The following is a 21,825-nucleotide window of genomic DNA, read 5'->3' on the forward strand; positions in this document are numbered from 1 at the left end:
GAGGAGTGCGCCAGTCAATCTGGGGAGAGTGACACTGAAGCCATGGAAGGCCTAAGACAATCGGACTTGTCGTAACTGGAAGAATTAAAAACGAAATTTCTTCATGGTGCAGCACACCAATCTGAAGTGTTACTGGAGACGTACTCTGGGTGATGAGACCATTGATGAGACGTGATCCATCTATAGCAGTCACAGTAATCGGTGTTTTTAAAGTAATCACTGGTAGAGACCATTGATTCACTAGGGATTTAGAAATGAAATTTCCTGCTGCTCCAGAATCAATCAATGCCTGTGACTCAAAGGATTTGGTAGCAAAAGAAATCGTAACATCAAAAGCGCAGACTTTTAATTTCTTAGAAGATGGAGAGGACTCCAGGGACCCTAACTTCACCTCTCCAGAACTAGTTAGGGCCTGGCATTTCCCGATTTCTTAGGGCAAGAGCTGAGCATATGTGTGGAATCAGCACAATAGATACAGAGTCTATTCTTGACTCTTCGTTTCCTCTCTTCTAAAGATAATTTGGAACGTCCTATCTCCATGGGAATCACAGAAGGTGAAGCTGGACGAAATTGAGGGGTTGAACGAAGAGATGCTTTAACAGAAGTTGTTTTCTCAGATTCTCTTTCACGAAATCTCATGTCTACACGATGGCAAAGAGAGATCAAATCTTCTAGTGACGAAGGAAGCTCTTGGGTAGTCAGTGCATCTTTAATTTTATCGGAGAGCCCCTGCCAGAAGGCGGCAATTAATGCTTCAGTGTTCCACTGAAGTTCAGAGGCTAAGATCCTAAATTGAATGACGTACTGGCCTACTGTATGAGGACCTTGTCGTAAATGAAGAATGCTGGAAGCAGCGGAGGTCACACGACCTGGTTCATCGAACACACTTCGGAACGTAGAAATGAATTTGGCACTATCTTGTAGAATTGGATCATTTCTCTCCCACAGAGGGGAGGCCCAAGCCAGAGCTTGTCCAGAAAACAATGAGATAAGATAGGCCACTCTGGAACGATGGGTAGAAAAATTTTGAGGTTGGAGCTCAAAATGTACTGAGCATTGGTTAAGGAAACCCCTACAAGTTTTGGGGTCTCCATCGTACTTTGACGGAGTAGGCAGGTGAAGCGTGGAAGCTGTAGACACCTGGGATGGCACTGGGGAAACGGAGGAAAGCACAGGAGCTTCAATATTAGCTGTAACAGTCTGTCCAGATGTTCCTTGGGAGGTTAACGATTGGTAACATTGAAGTAACAGCTGTTGGCGAGCATCCTGTTGCTCCACACGGCTGACCAGATGCTGCAGCATCTCCTTGGCTGTAGGTTCTGTATCTGGGTCTGTCATGGCCTGATCTTACTGTCACGGGCACTAGGAGTCTTTACCCAGGGATCACCAGGTGATAGGCTTACTAGAGCAATATAGGTGGTATTATGGTACTCTGGTAGCAGGGTGATCACGGAACAGGAAAAAGCAGATGATGAGATGCTCAGGAAAGTCTATGACTAGCAGCACTGGTAATATGGAGGTAATTATACACGAGGAACTGTATGGACAAAGGACACGTGAAGGTAGTCAGTGGTCTGCGGTAGCAAGTTGTACCACTGCTATAGTGAGGAGGAATGTCCAACAGAAACGAGGAGGTGATGAGAGTCAGCGGTCTGCGGATAGCAAGTTGTACCGCTGTCTTGAGTGAAGGAATGGAATCCAAGTGGAGGTATCCGGGGAGTCAGTGGTCTGCGTTAGCAAGTTGTACCACTGCTATGTGAAAGGATACTGGAACAAGTGACACAGGGAACAGGGATCAGTGGTCTGCCTCTAGCAAGTTGTACCACAGAATATATATGTGGGGAGGAGCACGGGTAGAGACTGCAACACAGGAGATACACGGGCACCTTAAACTTGATCCACAATAATATGCACAATATATATAAATGACTGAACAGCACTGTAATAATAGAAAGTCTCTTGAGGTAATCCGGCACAAGATAACACAGTCAATGATGGCAGTAGACTCAGCGGATAGCAAACTCCAGAGAAGAACCAACACAGTCCAGCAAGATATGCAATACACCAGCACAGTCAAAGAGAAGTATGCATACCGTGGTTCAGAAGCAGGCTGTCAGACAGGAGTGCAGAGATACCTGAACGGCAGGAGGCCGGCAGGATGCGAAGTCCCTGGATGGGTGAAGCGGTAGTCAAGTAGGTGCAGCGCACAGGTAGGTAGACCAGCAGGGAAACAAATACACAGGAATCAGTAGAGTGTGGAACTGGACTCCTGGAGGACCCTGAAGAATAGCGATGGTCTAGCTGGGAGGTAAGTAGAGAGACACGAATCCAATGCTGACAGGCGGGTAGAGACCAGCGGGAACACAGGAAAGCATGGAGAGTGGATCAGCAGTTGAAGGACGAGTAGAGCTGAGGAGTAGCGGCAGCAGGACTCTGCGGACACACGGAGCTAGCCAATAGCAACCAGCAGGTGCAGTAACGATGGCACACGGGAGAGCAGAGTTGAGCTGGAACTGATGATCACGGAGAGTAGCGGATAACAATAGTAGTAGCAGTCTCGAGGAAACACGGGAGAGTTGAGATGAGCTGAAGACTGAAGCGCACAGAGGCAGCGGATAGGAATCAGCCAAACAGTCACGATGAAACACAGACGAGTAGCAGGTTGCAGACTGTAGTGCACGGAGGCAGCGGATAGGAATCAGCTAACAGTCATGATGGAACACAGACGAGTTGCAGGTTGAAGACTGTAGTGCACGGAGGCAGCGGATAGGAATCAGCTAACAGTCACAATGATAATGATAGAGTTGAAGTGGCTTGAAGACTGTAGTGCACGGAGGCAGCGGATAGGAATCAGCTAACAGTCACGATGATACACAGGTGAGTAGATGTAGATTGAAGACTGTAGTGCACGGAGGCAGCGGATAGGAATCAGCTAACAGTCACAATGATATATGATAGAGTTGAAGTGGCTTGAAGACTGTAGTGCACGGAGGCAGCGGATAGGAATCAGCTAACAGTCACGATGATACACAAAAGGGTAGAAGTGGTATGGGAACCACAGGAGTAGAAGTGGTTTGGAAACCACAGAAGTAGAAGTGGTTTGGAAACCACAGGAATCAGCAGCGCTGAATACACGAGGAAACACAGGAACACCTTCAGAGACTCATGGGGAATGAGACTCCCAGATCAGGCAACGTGGTATTGACCACAGGTGCTTAATATAGGGAGTGTTGCCTGATCTGCCAATTAAGTTAAAGGAACATACACTGAAGGGTTAGAAAGGGCTGCGCATGCGCAGACCCTCAGGATGGAGGACGACCACGGTTCCTAAATGTCCGGGAAGAAGCACTCACAGTCCAGTGAGTGACAGGTTCATACCCTTTGTTTTCATGTCAGCATTTATTTTTTCTTCCTGGTATGTTTTTTTGGCCCCTCCCCCGCTACGAAAACGTCATTTAGTCAGTGGGGGGGGGGGGGGTTACGCAATTCACCGCGAGTCGCGGCATTTTGGCAAGTAAATTCCAGTATGCGGGATACTTGCCTGCTCTCCCGAGTGTCCGGGAGACCTACCCGGATTTCGAGAGTCTCCCGGACAATCCGGGAGAGTTGGCAAGTATGGATTATACCAGATACTCCATTCTTAAACCAATAAATCTATTCAGCGCACATTGTTTTTTTATCAGGAGTGCACAGAGATACATAGGAATAAACGTAAAAAAAACAGAAAAAGTACCGTATTTTTCGCTCCATAAGACGCACTTTTTCCCCCCAAAAAAGTGGGGGGAAAAGTGTGTGCGTCTTATGGAGCGAATACTGCATGCCAGAAAGGAAGGAAGAAAATAAAACTTACATGTCCAGCGTGGAGAAGCGGGTCCCGGCCAGGCTGCAGATCCTCCTGAGCGTCCGTCCCCCTGCCTATCTGTGAGGACCTAGCTATCACATGGGACGTCCCATGTGATAGCTAGGTCCTCACAGATAGGCGGAGGGACGGACGCTCAGGAGGATCTGCAGCCTGGCCGGGACCCGCTTCTCCACGCTGGACATGTAAGTTTTATTTCCTTCCTTCCTCCAGGAGGATCCGCAGCGCTGAAGACACCTGAGGGAATAAGATAAGGCTATAGTGTTTGTGTGTGTGTGCTGGAGGCTATACTGTGTGTGTGTGCTGGAGACTATACTGTGTGTGTGCTGGAGGCTATACTGTGTGTGTGCCAGTGTGCTAACATAGCATGTGTGTCTAAGAGTGGGGATCAGTGTGTTAATATAGTGTTGGTGAGTGTGAGTGAAGGGGCCAGTGTATTTTGTGTGAGTGAAGGGGCCAGTGTATGTTTTCCTTCTCTAAAACTAGGTGCCTCTTATAGTCAGGTGCGTCTTATGGAGCGAAAAATACAGTATGTATTTTTTAAAACGGTGCACTCATCTGGGAATCATGTGTGGTTTATATCAATCAGAATTATGAGAGAGGCCATTAGCCGAAGGAGTTTAAAATCATGTGTTGTGAGCTGTTAATGTTACTCACCACTGGGGGGTTTTAAGGCTGTAGTGTAATCAGCCAATTAGGCAGGAAGTGGGAGTGTCGTGGAAAGAATATCAAGCAGTGTGAGAAGGAGAGAGCTTCCTGTTTCCTGGATCCGGAGACCCACCCACCCGCCCTGGTTCCAGGTTATTGATTATGTTCCCTCGTCACGAGGAGCGAGGTTTTTGAATGGCAGGAGAGCATGGCAGTCATAAGGTTGTTAAACATACGGTACTTAATGTGTTGGCAATATAGCCTTGGTTCCCTCAATGTTATTAGACTCGTTGGTACTCTTGTAAGGAGTATCAGGTTTTTGCCTAGAAAGGGCTTGACCAGTTTGAGTCAGAGGGTATTGAGTTAATTTATAGTGTATAGTACCGGCCAATAGTTAAGGCGTTAACCTGGGTTGGTGGAAAGGAGGCGATCTTCCACCGTATTGGTTCATGTTGGTTTTAGCTGGCTGCCCTTGCTCTTCGCCACCTCTATAAAGAAAAAGGTCCAAATTGCTTATAGCTTTGATAGTATTGATAGATAAAATAAAATAAAGATAATTAAAATAAAATAAAATAAACATATAATTTAAATAATAATAATGTAATAAAAGGACCTTTTTTATTCCAATCTTAAGTCGGTGTCCGTGTCTTTATTTTATGGTTGTATATGTGGGGTTGTTTTAAACAAAGAGGGGAATGCATTTGAAGGGTAATCAACACTATGCATTTTATGAATGACACATGAATTAGGAGTTCCACAAATCCACAAAATAATTAAAATAATATCTTTACTTGTAATTCAAAACATTAAAAACATTTTACCATCTAAATTGTTAAAACGTGCATAAGTGTAATATAGTGTGTTAAAAAGAACACACTAGGAAGCTATAGCAGTCTTTAGAATAATTATACACCCTATTTGATTATTATTTATCTTGTAATTCCATACATATCTCGTTAATTTATAAGTTCCTTGAGCATATATATATATAGTTCTATAAAGCTCAATATTATAATATAAAGCTCAGCCAATCACAGCCATCAGTGAATCAGACACGGAGAAAGCCCACATACATGTATATTTATAATGAGTGTCTAACACACCAACAAGGGAATAAATCCAGACACACTGGTCATCTGGTTACACAGCAGGAGGGGCTCAGCTGTAGGACCCCCCACTGCTTCATTCTATTGGATAAGTGTCCCCCCAATCAGATTCCCCTCCTTGTGATGTCACCAGTCTCTGGGTAGATTTCGTAAGATTATTTCTCCCATTTCCTGACCCCCCCAGATATCTTTATACAACCTCTCCCTACCCATAATGCAGCATGAAGGGGCTCAGTGAAGGTGGCAGTGACGGTGTGTAAGTGTCTGATCGGGTCACAGAGAGAATAAAAGGACAGCTGTCCAGCCTCATAATCCAGACATATCCTTACTGTATCACAGGGAATATTGTCAGGTAACCAGATCTCTTTACTGTCATGTTTCACTGAATACTGATTATTACAACTACCATACAAACACCAGGACTTGCTATTATCTCCAATGAGTGACTGACCTCCTCTCCTGTCTATACTGGGATAACACATCCCTAGCCCCCACCATCCTGATTTACTGACCTCCACTTCCCAGTAATGTCGCCCTGAGGGGAAATCTCCTGGTGCTTATTACCTGAGGATAATATTGAAATCTTTCTGGTATTTCTGTATGACTCTGGATTATATCTGACCATGATGCAGATTTCATGTCATCTGATATATGTATATTATAACCAGCTGTGTTTACATCTAGTAATATGTCTGTAGCTCTCTGCACATAGATCCCTGTATTTATACCTCTTATTATATCAGATAATGTGTGTAATTTCCCTGAGATGAGACCCACATCCAGATCTCCTACACCATGGACCTGGTCATCATGTCTCTCTCTGTCGTCAGTATCACACAAGTCACCTATGTCTGGTTCCTGTAAGACAGTCACTGGATCAGACATGTTACACAGCTCCTCAATGTGATGCATCTTCCTGGACAGCTCGTCCTTCTTTATTTCCAGCTGCTGGATCAGATCAGAGACTGAGCGTGAAACGCTCTCTTCCTGCCTGGAGATCTCACTCAGGACTCTCTTCTCTAGGGCTTCCAGCTGTCTCCTGATGTCTCTAAACAGGGCAGTGACTGTCTCTGTTACACCAGCTGCTTTTTCCTGATCTTCTCTCCTGCGCTCCTGCAGTCTCTGGACTCTTTTCTCAGTCTCCTCTCTCTTTCTGGTCAGTTTCTGCAAAACATTTCTCAGCTTATCCTTCCTTATTGTAGAGGCCACATTCAACATATCCACCTTGTGTCCCCTATGATCTCCGATCAAATTGCAGGACACACAGATACAGGCAGCATCCTCAGTGCAGTAATATTTCAAGATCTCTTTGTGGATGGAGTATTTTCTGTTCACAGTGAAAGTGGTGGGATCAGATAAGACGTGTTCTGCTGACTTGCTGTGTACTCTAAGGTGATTATCACACAGAGAAGCTTCAAAATGCAGACAGGTTTTAGCAGCAGGTACAGGAGAGTGAATACAGTAAGTGCAGAAGATCCCAGTCTCCTCCTGATCTGGCCGAGTAGACAGGAAACTCCCCACTATGTTACACAGAGCTATGCTCCTTATCAATGCAGGACGCTCCTGACACTCTGCTCTGCAGTCAGGACAGTTATAAACTCCAGACCCCTCCTGTGTATCCAGCACACGATCAATACAGACCCGGCAGAAGTTGTGTCCACATCTCAGTGTTACAGGATCTGTATAAATGTTCAGGCAGATGGAACAGTCCAGCTCCTGTCTCAGATCAGCAGACGCCATCGCTGACAGCAGAAAAGAGAAATAAAAGTGGACTCTGACACTCAGATACCAGTGGGTGTGTTTCACATTCTCCACACAGGGCGAAGCTGAGCTTGTCGCTCGCATTATATCTGTAGGCTCAGTTATACTAAGGGAACAGCTAGTGCATAAAGGGACATCATGCAGGAACATGTACTTGTTCTAGAAACCAAAGGTAATTTAATATGCTGAAAATAATTAATCTTGCACATCCTGACTGTGGGAATCAGCAGCACCCAAATAATCAGCACTAAGCATTAAGCACAACTGCTCTTATAAGAGCACAACCCTTAGACCCCACCACTCACCCTGACACCCTCCACCCACACAAGTATACCCCACCACTGATTCCACATGAAGGACACCACTGCCCTATTAGGAGACACTATCTCATCGCACACAGCAGAAACCCACAACACTAAGGAACTTTTCCATATTTCTGATCTGAGCAATAAACATTTAAAGAGTTTAAACATTACATCTTCAGACTCTTTAAACCCAGGAGCTACCTACATAGTAGAAACAAATTGCAAAAACTGTAAACAAATTATCCAGTCTATAGACATTAAGGACTGATACTAGCACGCAAAAGAGTTGTAAACCAAAGAGGTATCTACTCTACTCTCTCACACAATAACTACAGTTGCCACTATCTATAAGCATTTTTTAACCACATTATATAATCTATTTACATCACGAGTGATTTACAGTGTGCATAAAAGCTACTGAATATTACTACAAAGAAATCAAAAGCTTCAAAAATACTTACATTTCAGGGATAACAGATACATTATTCTAAATAGTACCTGTCAAGATTCCCCTACAAGGACAATTAATACATTTTGTCCTTCACACCATACAGGTAAGTCTCTCTCTCCACCCTCCCCACTTATTTTCTTCTCTAAACAGAACTACATTCACCAGACCCTTTTGACTCTACTGTAAGCAACTAAACTACACAACATTTAAACTCTTTCCACCACTGTGCCTCGGAAATCCCCAACAAACCCCCAATACAGCACTGGAACTCCTGTGGTGAAGCAACCAAATCAATAGAGCCGCCACTGCAGTGTGAACGCGTCTTGCGTTTTAAAAATTAGCACGGAACTTGAACGTAGTTCCGACCGCATTCAATTGCAAACGCATTTCAAGATGCAGTTCCATTTGAATCTAGGTGGAAGTACGCTCTGCATAGACGTTACTTGCCGTACGTAGATGTACACAAGCAGACTACAGGATACGCACAAGCACATGTGCAATATAAGGCCACAACAGAGCACAATTTTTTTTATATATTATAAAATCAAAGAGCAACTCTGAACTGTATAATCATTCAGAAAAATATAGATAGTTAAAAAAAAAATGTTTTTTTCACAGCGTGCTGTACATACAATGCGTTTTATAGTCTATCTTGCATACACTGTGCTAGCTAGTGGCACACATGTGTAGTTTTAAAAACCAAGACAATGCTGTGTCACCACTATCAGTCGGCACTTACACCTGCCCTGTAGTTGGGGCAAGGGATACGGCTGATACCAAGCATACGTACAAGAAACCCAGGAACTGAATTGGACTCATCTCTGTAGTAGTGCCCTCATCACGCCTACATAAGACAACAACCCTCTGACCAACATAGTTGTGTGACCGAGCATACAGCCCACTAAATACTTTGTAACCTTTGCTGGACAAATATTCAATATAATGCAGCACTTACCTTTGTGTATCAAACCATTGTCCCATAGATTGTAAGCTTGTGAGCAGGGCCCTCTTACTTCTCTGTCTGTCAGTATTATCCATTGTTTTATTACTGATTGTTCCCAATTGTAAAGCGCTACGGAATCTGCTGGCGCTATATAAATAAATGCTGCTGATGATGATGATTACCTATGTACACCTGCCCCTTCCTCCCCTTTTTCCACCTTTCAAATCATAGGCAGTCGTATGTGTCATTTGCTTTCGTTCATGAATTGCATGCATGTTCTTTGGCGTCAGTTCCGTTCTGGGGCATGCGCAGAGCTATTTCACGCAAGATACGGCACACAAATGGACTTGTATTTGAAGATGATTCAGGCCCAATATCTCTAAATGATCCTGAGGTGGCATTAGCAAAAGAAAATTTTGTCGCTGTAAAAATACCTCCGCAACACTTCATAGATAGACTCTGTCGAAGTCGTATAATTGAATGAACAAAAGTATATTGGTTAATATTGTTTTATCGTGCGATTGCACTCAGTATGCCACGCTACATGGGGCATGGCGCTATCATGCATTAAAATATGCACGCACACACTCGCACTACAGCATTTAGTTATTTATATATTTCATATTTATTAAGGTTCCAATCCACATTCATTTATTTGTAAAATGTATTAGATTGTATATTTATTCATATATAATACTGTAGTAAAGGTTTTTATGGTTCAGGTGTTTTAAAAGATAAAGAGATTGGTCTCATATTAAAGCTTATTTCATCAGCATTAACCCGGTGTGGCCGGAATAGCGATCGCATCTAGCGATCGCAAGATACAAGCAATATGAGAATAATGCTAAAAAAAAAATACTTTTGTGTGGGTCAGTTTGAACTGGTCATTCAGAGTCAAATCATGGGAACAATAGGGTGGGGGATGTTCCCCATACCATTTGTAAGGATCAAATGAACTGACCTATAACTTGCACGGAACTGGAATGCCATTAAGCCAGGACCAATGAAGACCTTACTAAGTGTTAGCTGGACAAGTATATACAAGCATGCTGGCTTTTGTTCTCTCTCTCTCTCTCTGAACGTGGCTACATGTGAGCATGGCTGTGTTCCATGGACCTCGGTGAAGCTCTATAAGGAAATGTAATGTATTCAGTGGTTTATAATTTCCTGCTTTAATGTAACATTTTTAATAGGTATCATGTATCGGCTATATTGTACTGTATTATAATCATGTATTGAATTGTTACATTTTGCATCTGCTAAAATAAATTGCTTGTGTTCGGAACCACACAAATCGTTTAGACAATGCTTATTGGAAAACGATAAAATTACTTGAATAATTTGGGGGCTCGAAAAGGCACTACATTGCTCAGAGATTGACAATACTGACGGATTTCGGTTTACCAACAAAGGGTGGGATGAGATCGTATGCCTTTATATCATCTAGTGTTGCCAAATTGATTATCCGCTTTGTGCAATCTTTGGGGTGCTAGTGAGAATCTAGGGACAAGAAAGAAAAAAAACTTTTTCTTTTTCATGTCATTTTGCTATTTTAATGTGGTTTGTTTGCATTGCATAGCGTATGTGTTCCTGCATTGCGTATGTGAACTTCCGGTATTGTTGCCATGTGTTTAAACAGTCGTGTTCATAGTCTGTTATATATGCATAGTGTAATCACTTGGTAAAACCTCTGAAAAGATAGTACCATTGTTTGGGAAATTCAGTGTTTTATAGTACTTATGCTTTAATGTAACATCTTTAATAGGTATCATGTATCGGCTATATTGTACTGTATTATAATTAGAGATGGTCACTGACCCCCGTGTTTTGGTTTTGGATTCGGTTTTGGATCTGGATTACCGTCGTGTTTTGGTTTTGGTTTTGGTTTTGCAAAACCGCCATTGCGTGTTTTGGTTTTGGTTTTGGTTTTGTTTGGTTTTGTTTTGCTATTTTTTTGGAAAATCTATGTTTTTGGGCCTAAATTAACCCAATTTAGTGCTCCAACTGTTTTAGAGACAAGTAATCTAATTGTTGAGGTAATAAATCATCCAAAAAAACAGTTTAATTCTTCGTTGGTAGGCCTATTCTACACACAAAACAGATTGTCTTCCTCTCCATCTATGCATATTGGCAATGCAGCCATCGTCTTTGAATGTATATTACACCCTACACTTATAGTTAAATATGTAAAGAAATGGAAAAAGCCAGTTTGGTTTCTGTCTCTCTAGGCCCCCCTCCACTTGTATAAAATACCAAAAAATTCAGCCATTATAGACTGTACAATATTAATTGACATGGAGAAAGCCAGTTTGGTTTCTGTCTCTCTAGGCCCCCCTCCACTTGTATAAAATACTAAAAAATTCAGCCATTAAAGACTGTACAATATTAATTGACATGGAGAAAGACAGTTTGGGGTCACTCTGTCTCTCTAGGCCCCCCTCCACTTGTATAAAATACCAAAAAATTCAGCCATTATAGACTGTACAATATTAATTGACATGGAAAAAGCCAGTTTGGTTTCTGTCTCTCTAGGCCCCCCTCCACTTGTATAAAATACCCAAAAATTCAGCCATTATAGACTGTACAATATTATGAAAAATGGACAAAGCCAGTTTAGGGTCACTCTGTCTATGACACCCTACCCTTAAGGATAAATTGCCCTAACAGCAGCCTTTCAAGATGGTATGTGATATGGAAATGCCACAAGTCCCTTTCCTCTTTGGGGGTAGATTGCACCCTACACTTACATAGAAAGTTTTAAAAAGATGTTATCGGCATCATCTTCAGCTTAATCCTCACCCTCATCAGTGTGTACGTCATCATCACAGACTATCAATTCATCGCCGCTTGAATCCGCCATTAGAGAACAGTCAGTGCTTGGATGTCTTGGATGGTGAAGGCCTTCCTCGTGGAAGATGTAGTTCATTTTTATAAACATCATTTTCTCCACATTTTTGGGAAGTAACCTTCTACGGCGATCACTGACTAAGTTCCCTGCTGTGCTGAACACTCGTTCAGAGTAAACACTGGAGGGTGGGCAGCTTAGGTATTGCAAAGCAAGTTTGTACATGGGTTTCCAAATGGCCTGCTTTTCTTCCCAGTAAGGAAAGGGACTGTCTGACATTTCCATATCAACTACCTCTTGAAAGTAATCCTCCACCATCCTTTGCATGTTTATACTCATATTGGATGGAGTTATGGGCAAAGTGACACGTTTTTTTGAAAAATCCTTCAAACCAGCCCAGATGTTAAATTGTTCTGGTCTGCCCCCTGTGTCTTCCCTGCTTCTTTTTTGGAAATTTAATTTTTTACGAGCAACAGCTTGAGAAAGTGAAGGAGGACACGTCGTCAAGCCGAGGCCCAGTTCAGCGGCCAACTTGCTGAGCAATAGCTCCTTGCAAAAGTTCACATCTCGCTCATTTACAAGTAAAGACTCAATGTAGGTTTTAAACCTTGGATCAAGCACAGTGGCCAAAACGTACTGATCCGAGTTCAAGATCTTAATAACTCGAGGATCATTATGAAGCGAATTAAGTACTTGATCGACAAGGCCAACATACTTTGCTGAATTGCTTGCTTTCAGCTCCTCCTTCATTTTCTCAAGCTGCTTTTCCAATAGTCTAATTAAAGGAATGACTTGGCTCAAACTAGCAGAGTCTGCACTGACCTCACATGTCACAACTTCAAATGGTTTCAGCACCTTGCACAGCACTGAAAGGATTCCCCACTGTGCAAGAGTGAAATACATCCCCCCTCCTTTCCCAATGTCATGACTTGTGCAATATGCTTGGATGGCTTTGCGCTGTTCCTCCATCCTCTGAAGCATGTACAGGGTGGAATTCCACCGAGTTACCACCTCTTGCTTAAGTTGGTGGCAGGGCAAGTTAAACTGCTCTTGGAGCTGCTGTAATCTCCTACATGCTGTGGCTGAATGCCTGAAATGGCCTGAAATTTTACGCGCCACCGAAAGCATCTCCTGCACCTCACGGTTATTTCGTAGGAAGCTCTGCACCACCAAGTTGATGGTGTGAGCAAAACAGGGAATATGTTGGAAATCACCCAGCTGTAATGCTCGCACTATATTGTTGGCGTTATCTGAAATGACATACCCTGGGGAGAGTCCGAGTGGTATAAGCCATGCGTCAATCACATCTCTCAGTTTGCGTAACAAATTGTCAGCCGTATGCCTGTTAGTGAAGCCGGTGATACAAAGAGTGGCCTGCCTGTGATAAATGTTACGTAGTGGTGTACATGCTGCTGCTGTTCCTGCTGGTGAAGGTGAATGACCAACCCAGTGGGCTGTCACAGTCATATAGTCTTTGGTTTGGCCACTTCCACTTGTCCACATATCTGTGGTTAAGTGAACAGTGGGCAGAATGGCATTTTTCAGCGCAATCTCTACATTTTTACACACTTTTTGGTATAGTTGTGGAATAGCTTTACGGGAGAAATGGTGTCGCGATGGAATTCTGTAACGCGGACACAAAACCTCAATTAACTGTGAAAAACCAGCTGCGTTTATTGTGGAGATTGGACGCAGATCTAACACTAACATTGCAGCCATGGCGTCTGTGATTCGCTTGGCGACTGGGTGACTGCTGTCATATTTGCTTCCCCTCGCAAATGATTGTTTCACAGTTAATTGCTGAAATGTAGGACTGCTCATTTTATTAACCTGCCTCTGGGATGACGATTCACCCCCAGCAGCAGCAACAGCAGCAGCAGGACTAACGCTTTCTTCAGAGGAATCAATAATAGTGCCGGAGTCATCCAGCCTTAAGTGGGATGCCGGGCTAACTCCGAGCGCTACTGAGGATATTGATGAGGATGGTGTGGTGGGTGTATTTTGTAGCCGTCGGTATGTCGGTGAGCGGAGGGTCTTAGCTGATGAGGGAGTGCTTGTATTCTTTTGGGAAGAACTTTCAGCTTTTCCCAACACTTTGCCATGAACTCTCGTTAAATGGCGTAACATAGACGAGGTTCCAAGATGGTTAAGGTCCCTCCCTCGACTGACTGTGGCTTCACATACACTACAAATGGCTATACAATTGTTGTCTGGATTTGGGTAGAAATAATTCCACACATAAGAAGTGGATTTTTTTGTTTTATGCCCAGGCATGACAATGGCCTTTTTCTTGTCACGTGCCAGAACTGCTGCCACTGGTGCAGGACTTACACAAACAACCTCATCCTCATCAACATCCTCATTAGCGCCCTCGTCGCCTACACAAATCTCCCCCTCATCCTCTTCTAATTCCAAAGTGGCATCCTCAATTTGGGTATCCTCGGCTACACTCGGGCTATTAAGGCACACATCAGCAGAATGCTCACGATTAGACATCCCACTGTTGGATGGACTCTCCACAGGGATTGTTGTCATTTGTGAATCAGAGCAAATATTCTCCTGTAATGCCTCACTGTTATCTTGCAGCTCGGCTTTGACGCGTAACAGTAGTTGTGCACCAATTGTAGGCTGGGTAACTTTTTGGGATCTGCCACTAATAGCCAAAGGTGAAGGCCTCATTCTCTCTTTGCCACTGCGTGTGTAGAATGGCATGCTTGCAATTTTTTTTTTTATCGTCACTTAACTTTTGCTCAGTTACACTTCTTTTTCGCTTCAATACAGTAAATTTTTTTTTGGTTTTTGTTTTTTGCACTAATTTGAAAACACTCTGTTGTTTGACATCGCCTTGGCCAGATGACGTACTGGGAACACTAACATCAGGACTGGTGACAGAACCTGGTTGCTCATTCAGATCATATGTGGACTGCTTTGAATCCATTCTGAGCGCAAACCACTGGGGAGTGCTAAAAATTATTTAGTAGATACTGCTGACAGTTATGACTTTTGACAGCCAGAAATATTAATGCACAATTAGGGAGGACACCCCAAAAGCACTGAGGAGTGCTAAAAATTATTTAGTAGATACTGCTGACAGATATGACTTTTGACAGCCAGAAATATTAATGCACAATTAGGGAGGACACCCCAAAAGCACTGAGGAGTGCTAAAAATTATTTAGTAGATACTGCTGACAGATATGACTTTTGACAGCCAGAAATATTAATGCACAATTAGGGAGGACACCCCAAAAGCACTGAGGAGTGCTAAAAATTATTTAGTAGATACTGCTGACAGATATGACTTTTGACAGCCAGAAATATTAATGCACAATTAGGGAGGACACCCCAAAAGCACTGAGGAGTGCTAAAAATTATTTAGTAGATACTGCTGACAGATATGACTTTTGACAGCCAGAAATATTAATGCACAATTAGGGAGGACACCCCAAAAGCACTGAGGAGTGCTAAAAATTATTTAGTAGATACTGCTGACAGATATGACTTTTGACAGCCAGAAATATTAATGCACAATTAGGGAGGACACCCCAAAAGCACTGAGGAGTGCTAAAAATTATTTAGTAGATACTGCTGACAGATATGACTTTTGACAGCCAGAAATATTAATGCACAATTAGGTAGGACACCCCAAAAGCACTGAGGAGTGCTAAAAATGATTTAGTAGATACTGCTGACAGATATGACTTTTGACAGCCAGAAATATTAATGCACAATTAGGGAGGACACCCCAAATGCACTGAGGAGTGCTAAAAATTATTTAGTAGATACTGCTGACAGATATGACTTTTGACAGCCAGAAATATTTATGCACAATTATGGGGGACACCCCAAAAGCGCTGGGGAGTGCCAAATATGAAGAAAAAATAATAAACCTCTATCCTCCTCTCTGCACTAGCGATTTTGGTTAGAGCAATTGCAAGAACAATATTGTATTCTCTGTCCCTGCTCTAATTAGCCTATGACTACACCCTGCTCTCTCCCTCTGTCAAATGGCGATGGATTGCTGTGAGGCGTGTATTTATAAAGTTGAAGTATCGCGAGAACCAAGCCCCGAGATCCGACGACGTCACAATGACGTTCGGCCTCGATTTGGATTCGGAATGGGCGGGAGAGTACCGAGCTGCTCAGCTCGGTACTCGGATACCCAAAGTTCGGGTGGGTTCGGTTCTCGGAAGGAGGCGCGGAATCTAACACTCCTCTAGTCTTCACCAGTGATCCCCACAAGGGAGTTTGGAGTTTGCTGCAAAAGACGTGCAGGTTTGCAGATCTCCAAGTTAACCACCAGTGAAGTGGTAGGTAAACAAGCAAAGTTGTACAAGCTGAGGTCAAACCGTGCGGGCAGGCGAGGTACCAGTGGAGCAGGCGAATCAGAGTCAGGAAGCCAGGAGTCAATACCAGAAAGAGCAATCAGGCCAAAGGGAATATCAGAAGCAAGGTCAGAAGAAGCCGGGTTGGTACACAGGACGTCAGGCAGAAAGCAGGATTCACACAAGTGCTGGAGCATAGGAGACCCAGATACTCTGGCACCCTAATGGCTCCAGAGTCAAGAAATTGACAAGAGGTGATCCTCATTGGTGGGCAGTGGAATCGGCGGTCAGAGATCAGCTGACAGCCGACAGGACAGCCGAAGGAACGCGCATGCGCCCAACACCGGCCCGACAGGAAGGAGCAGGAGGCGTCCTGTTGCTTAGCAATGGGACGTGCGGCCCAAACAGGAAGGCGACCATCCCTAGCTGTAGTGGAGGCAGTGGGGACGGTGCCTGACAAAACAGAGGTGCCAGAGATAGTGTAATGCTTTATAATCAAGGTGACCCAGTGATAAAACACCAAAAGCTTATGTGTGTACCAGATATATAGAGGCTTATCTGTTTCCGCAGGATCCTGGTATCCCCAGATACTTCCGGAAGGCATCAGCTAAATTGCTCCAGTTTCAACTCTCCCAATCTTGCCTCTGTCCTCCAATGCCTTGGCTTAATATCAAGCATCCAAACAGGTGGATATACCCATAATGTGATTCACAGGTTTATTTGAATCTTTCCAGCATGTTCAGCTAGGAGCTGTGTCTGCATGTCTTATCAGGATGGGAGCAAGAACCAACAAAGACTTTTAATCCTGTCATATACTTTCTGTGAGAAAATAGCATAGACGCAAAAGTCCAGTTTTGGTCACAATCGCACGATAAGGTTAAGGACAGAATAGCATGAAGCAATAAATGTGTTGCGATTTCACGCGTGACAATGCTTCACAATTGGGGCATTGGATTGGCACCAATATGTAGTATTATATTGTTGCCATGCCCTCTCTTTAAAACGTTCCATCACAGAATACAAGCTTATTCACACACCCTTACTGACACACAAACACAATAAGTTAAATGTTTATAAAAAGGCCATGCTATACCACCTATGTTAATAGAGTAAACAAAACCTGTTGAGATTGTATAATGTACTCTGTTTGCTGAAACTGTTTTATGATATATGAGTGTTACAATAAGAATGTTAATAAGAATACATATTATCTTAAATGATTCCTTGTGGAAAATCTTTCTTGATATGATTATAATTGTTCCCTGTGTGTATCAGAGAAAACGGAGCGGGGCAGCACAGTGGCTCAGTGGTTAGCACTTCTGCCTCACAGCACTGGGGTCATGAGTTCAATTCCCGACCATGGCCTAATCTATGAGGAGTTTGTATGTTCTTCCCGTGTTTGCGTTGGTTTCCTCCGGGTGCTCCGGTTTCCTCCCACACTCCAAAAACATACTAGTAGGTTAATTGGATGCTAACAAATTGACCTCTAGTCTGTGTGTCTGTGTGTGTATGTTAGGGAATTTAGACTGTAAGCCCAATGGGGCAGGGACTGATGTGAGTGAGTTCTCTGTACAGCGCTGCAGAATTAGTGGCGCTATATAAATAAATGGTGATGATGATGATATTCAAATAGAGCTCGATTTAAACTAGAAACTACCCTATGTATGTGTTAAATAATGAAGGCAGGTATTAAATGGTCATTAGCACATTTAACACACATTGTGGCAAAAGGGCACCTTGCCACGAATTGTTAAGAGAGACTGATAGGCTTTCAAAGAGCCTGCAGGCTCATGTTGCATTACCCTCTTCACATAGGACACAGGTACACAGGTGGAAGGCAAGAGTGTGATTAATAGTTCTGGGGAGGCACAGTGGAGGAGAAGCATAAATAGGTGGTTTTGTGTTGTGGGTGGGGCAACTAATGCCTAGTTAGCTGGCTGGCGACTAGGCAGGAGGACTATCTCTAGCCAAAGCTAGTGTCACCTGTGGATTACTGGTGAAGTGTACAATAAAAGCACCTTTATTCAACAAAGAAGGCAATGTGTCTGTCATCTGCTGGGTGTCAGTGTCACAAGTGGTGTTAGAAGTGGGATTTGAAGGTCAGCCAAAGCGCTGCTGACCACCCAACCAACCAGATGCAATAGTGGTGAGTGAAACATGTTGAATACTTCTATAAAATAACAAACTGTTATAAAGCTGTCAGCTGCAGTGGGGGAAAATTGCTGGGTTGCAGAGAAAGCAAATGCTATTGTCTGTGGAGAGACAGATAAGGAACTAATATACCTGTGAACTCTTCAGCAGCTGTTTGTTTTGCAAAGAAAGCAAATGTTTTAAAATTATGGTAGTGCCACACCTGTTGATTCACTAATGTGTGAATTGGATGTGGTCCAGAAACCTGTGCAAAAGAAGTTTGTCTATTTGCCTGTGAAAAGTGCTGAATTTATGTAAAGATCAATCTTGTTGTTTACGCTTCAATAAAACAAAGAGCAATTGTTGTCAGTGCAAATTGTCTTTACTTCAGTTAACATGGACAAGAAAAGAAAAAAAGTGTGCCAAAAAGAAAGTTTGCAGACAGGTGTGTCTGAAGCCCAGTCCTCGTAGGAAGATTTGGAAAACCTGCACTATAGCTTGCAAGTTGGTGATAAAGTTGAAAAACCTCTTACTCTCTGCAAAAGCCTGTACTTACCTGGATCAGATTATGTGGCCATGGAAAGTTTGATTGCATTGAGAAAAGTTTTTTTGAATCTAGGGAACAAAACCACTAGCTTGAAAAGGAAATGGGGAACTTAAAACATCAGAGTGATAAAAGGATAAAAGCCATCAAACTGTTTTTGAATCCATGAAAGGTAAATGCGATGAATTGCAAAAGTCATATGAGGAAAGAGGAAAAGAAGCGAAAGCTCTTAAAGAGAGCAAAAGAGATAGCAGCAAAGAGAAATTGTCTTGGTTCAGCAATAAATGCACACTTTAGGAGAGTCTGTAAAGGAAATTGTGGAGTGTAAGTTAGAGATGCTTCATCTGACTGTAAAGCATGAAGAGCTTAAACGATTGCTCCATGAGAAAAATACTCTGTCTTCTACATATGCCGAAGAATGTGACCGAGCTGAAGCAGAGGATCTTAATAAAGAGGTCAAAGCTGTGGCCCTGGCATCTTCTCTGAGTTAGAAAAACTCAGCAAGCAGCTGAAAGATAAGGAACTTAATGAACACTAAGGATAAGAGCGTGAACCCCAATTTCAAGTCCTCAAAGAGAACACTGCTGCTAGCCGTAGTCCAGCTATAAGGGTGTCTGACCGGGAGTGTTTCAATTGCAGAGAGTTTGGCCACTTGAAACCAAGTGCACTAGACTCCAAAAGCCATTGGACTGTTCACTTGCCCAACCTGGGCCTGTCTTTCTAAGTTGTTGTTCCAAAAGTTTTGCAACAAGTAGTTGCCTCTTTAATTAAAGTGACTGTACAGATAAACAACAAGATTGTCCTGACGATCGTGGAGTGAGCTTACACTGGTCTCCAGCTCTGTACTGTCTGCAGCCAAGATCTCGCGGTTGCCCAGGGTCAAAGTAATCTGCACACATGGAACAACCAAGAGTTTTCAAAGGACTCTTTTGGCCATGACAGCTAAAGTCCAAACCGTAACGTTGGTGGCTTCCCCTAAGTTACCTTTTCCCCTTCTTCTGAGATGAGACTTCCCACTATTCCTCAAGATACTCTGTGGGCAAGCCCAAATGGACATTATGGCAATTGACTCACCTGTCAAAATGCATTCCAGCCTAAAGAGCCTGCCTAAAAACACAGTTAATGGACCTTGAACCTTGGGAACAGATAACCCGAAAGGTGTCGCAAAGGATAAAGGTCAAGCCATCGCATAGGTTTCGTTGGTCACCCAGACCGGAGCAGCCAATAGTCGCACTAGCTGGTGACATAGCAGAGGAGCCTACCTTGCTTTCACGTGAGGGCAAAGGCTGGTCTGACTTCTCCAGAACTGTTACCTTTGCAGAGCTTTGCACTTGACCAGTTAAATGATGTGACTTTACAACATGTCTTTAAAGTGACTAATAATATTGGTGATATTGCAAAACTTGTCATCTCGGCAGGCTGTACGCCGTTGAATGTTGTGTTATTTCAAATTGCTACTGTGAAGGGGAGAAAGGGAGAACAAGTAGTAATTTCCCATGTTCATGTACTCTTAGTGTTAAATTCACACACTTTTAAGTAGGTGGGGGACACTTAGAGGAAGATGGAGCTAGAGAACAAGTTCTATGCAGTGTTTACTGGCCCTGAGTCTGCTGTAAAAAGGTTCTGTTGGGCTTGTTCTGTATGCCAGAAACCCCTCCCGCTGTACAGCCACAGTTGAAAAGGACATGCTTCCTTTTGCAAAAATAGGAGGCAATGGTTTGAGAGAGAAAGTGTTTCAAAATAGTGTTCTCAAGAGTTAACAAGACTTAAAATGGCAATAGAACCTTCCTTGTCTCAGGTCCTTAAACATCAGGTGAACAATATGGGACACCGGAGTAGGGATGTCTTTGCTTCCATTCTGGAGTGTACCGCTTTAAGTGAACCTGAGGTTGGGACGTTGTTGGAGAGAGGGAATAGGATTGTTTGAGTTGATGAAGAATTTGAACAGTTAATTAAGGACTACCAGTGTAGTGTTAGTCCTGTGCCCCATGTCGACAAAGTGGAAGCGAAGCTAGCTGATAGTAGGTATTTGACTACTGTGGGTTTGTTCAGCAGGCTGGTGTCTGTGTTCCATGATTGGACAATTAAGTTGGACACTACAGTCCCAAGGTCAAATGTTATTTTCAGAAATACCGTGAGCAAGTTGTAGAGGCCGCATACAGTCTATGCGTCTGCACACCTAGATGACAGTGTGATTTATACACCAGACTGGGAGTAACACTTAAGTAAGGTGGAGGCGTTCTTAGCTTCTTTAAGGTTGGCAGCAGTCAAAGCTAATCCATAGAAATGTGCTTTGGTAATGAAAGAAGCCAAATACTTGGGCTAGGTCATCGGACGACGTTTGATCAAACCACAGTTGGATTAAGTAAAAGCAGCCAGGAATAGGTCGAGGCCAGAATAGAAATCACAGTTGAGTCTCTCTTAGGCTTAGTGGACTATTATATAAAATGCATCAGTCATTTTAGCACTAGACCAGCTGTACTCACGGATTTATTGAAAAAGCATTGTCCAGACGAGTGCAGACACCTGATTTTGAAAGGAGGTTCTTTCCCCAAACTGATGCTTCTGGGGTCAACTTAGGCGCGGTGTTGTTATAGGACAAAGATGGAGAAGAGAATCCGGTTTTGTATTTAAAGCGCAAGTTACTCCCTAGAGAGCAGAAATACTCCTATGTGGAAAGAAGAGCCTTGTAATCAAGTGGGCTATGAAACACTCCGATACCATTTGTTGGGAAGAGAATTTTCCCTTGTAACAGACCATGCACCATTGTGATGGATGCAACGTAATAGAGAGGTGAATGCATTCCAGCCTTTCAAATTCGCGGTCGAGCGTAGGCCAGGAGTCTCATCAGAATGCGGATGTTCTGTCTAGGAAATATGCGCTCCCCACAGTATCCACGTCACCTAAGT

The 21,825-nt window shown here is 43.2% G+C and overlaps 1 protein-coding gene across 1 annotated transcript; it reads right to left on the reverse strand.

Annotated features, from left to right (window-relative positions):
- Nucleotides 1-5,649: 5,649 nt before the first annotated feature.
- LOC142153239 (E3 ubiquitin/ISG15 ligase TRIM25-like) lies at nt 5,650-7,359 on the reverse strand. Its single transcript, XM_075210635.1, is given in 2 exon segments — nt 5,650-6,161; nt 6,163-7,359. Coding segments are annotated over 2 exon segments (1,584 nt in total). The 5' UTR covers nt 7,354-7,359; the 3' UTR covers nt 5,650-5,768.
- Between the last annotated feature and the right edge of the window lie 14,466 nt (nt 7,360-21,825).

The sequence above is a fragment of the Mixophyes fleayi genome, chromosome 4, assembly GCF_038048845.1.
Source record: "Mixophyes fleayi isolate aMixFle1 chromosome 4, aMixFle1.hap1, whole genome shotgun sequence".
In the NCBI taxonomy this organism is placed as follows: Eukaryota; Metazoa; Chordata; class Amphibia; order Anura; family Limnodynastidae; genus Mixophyes; species Mixophyes fleayi.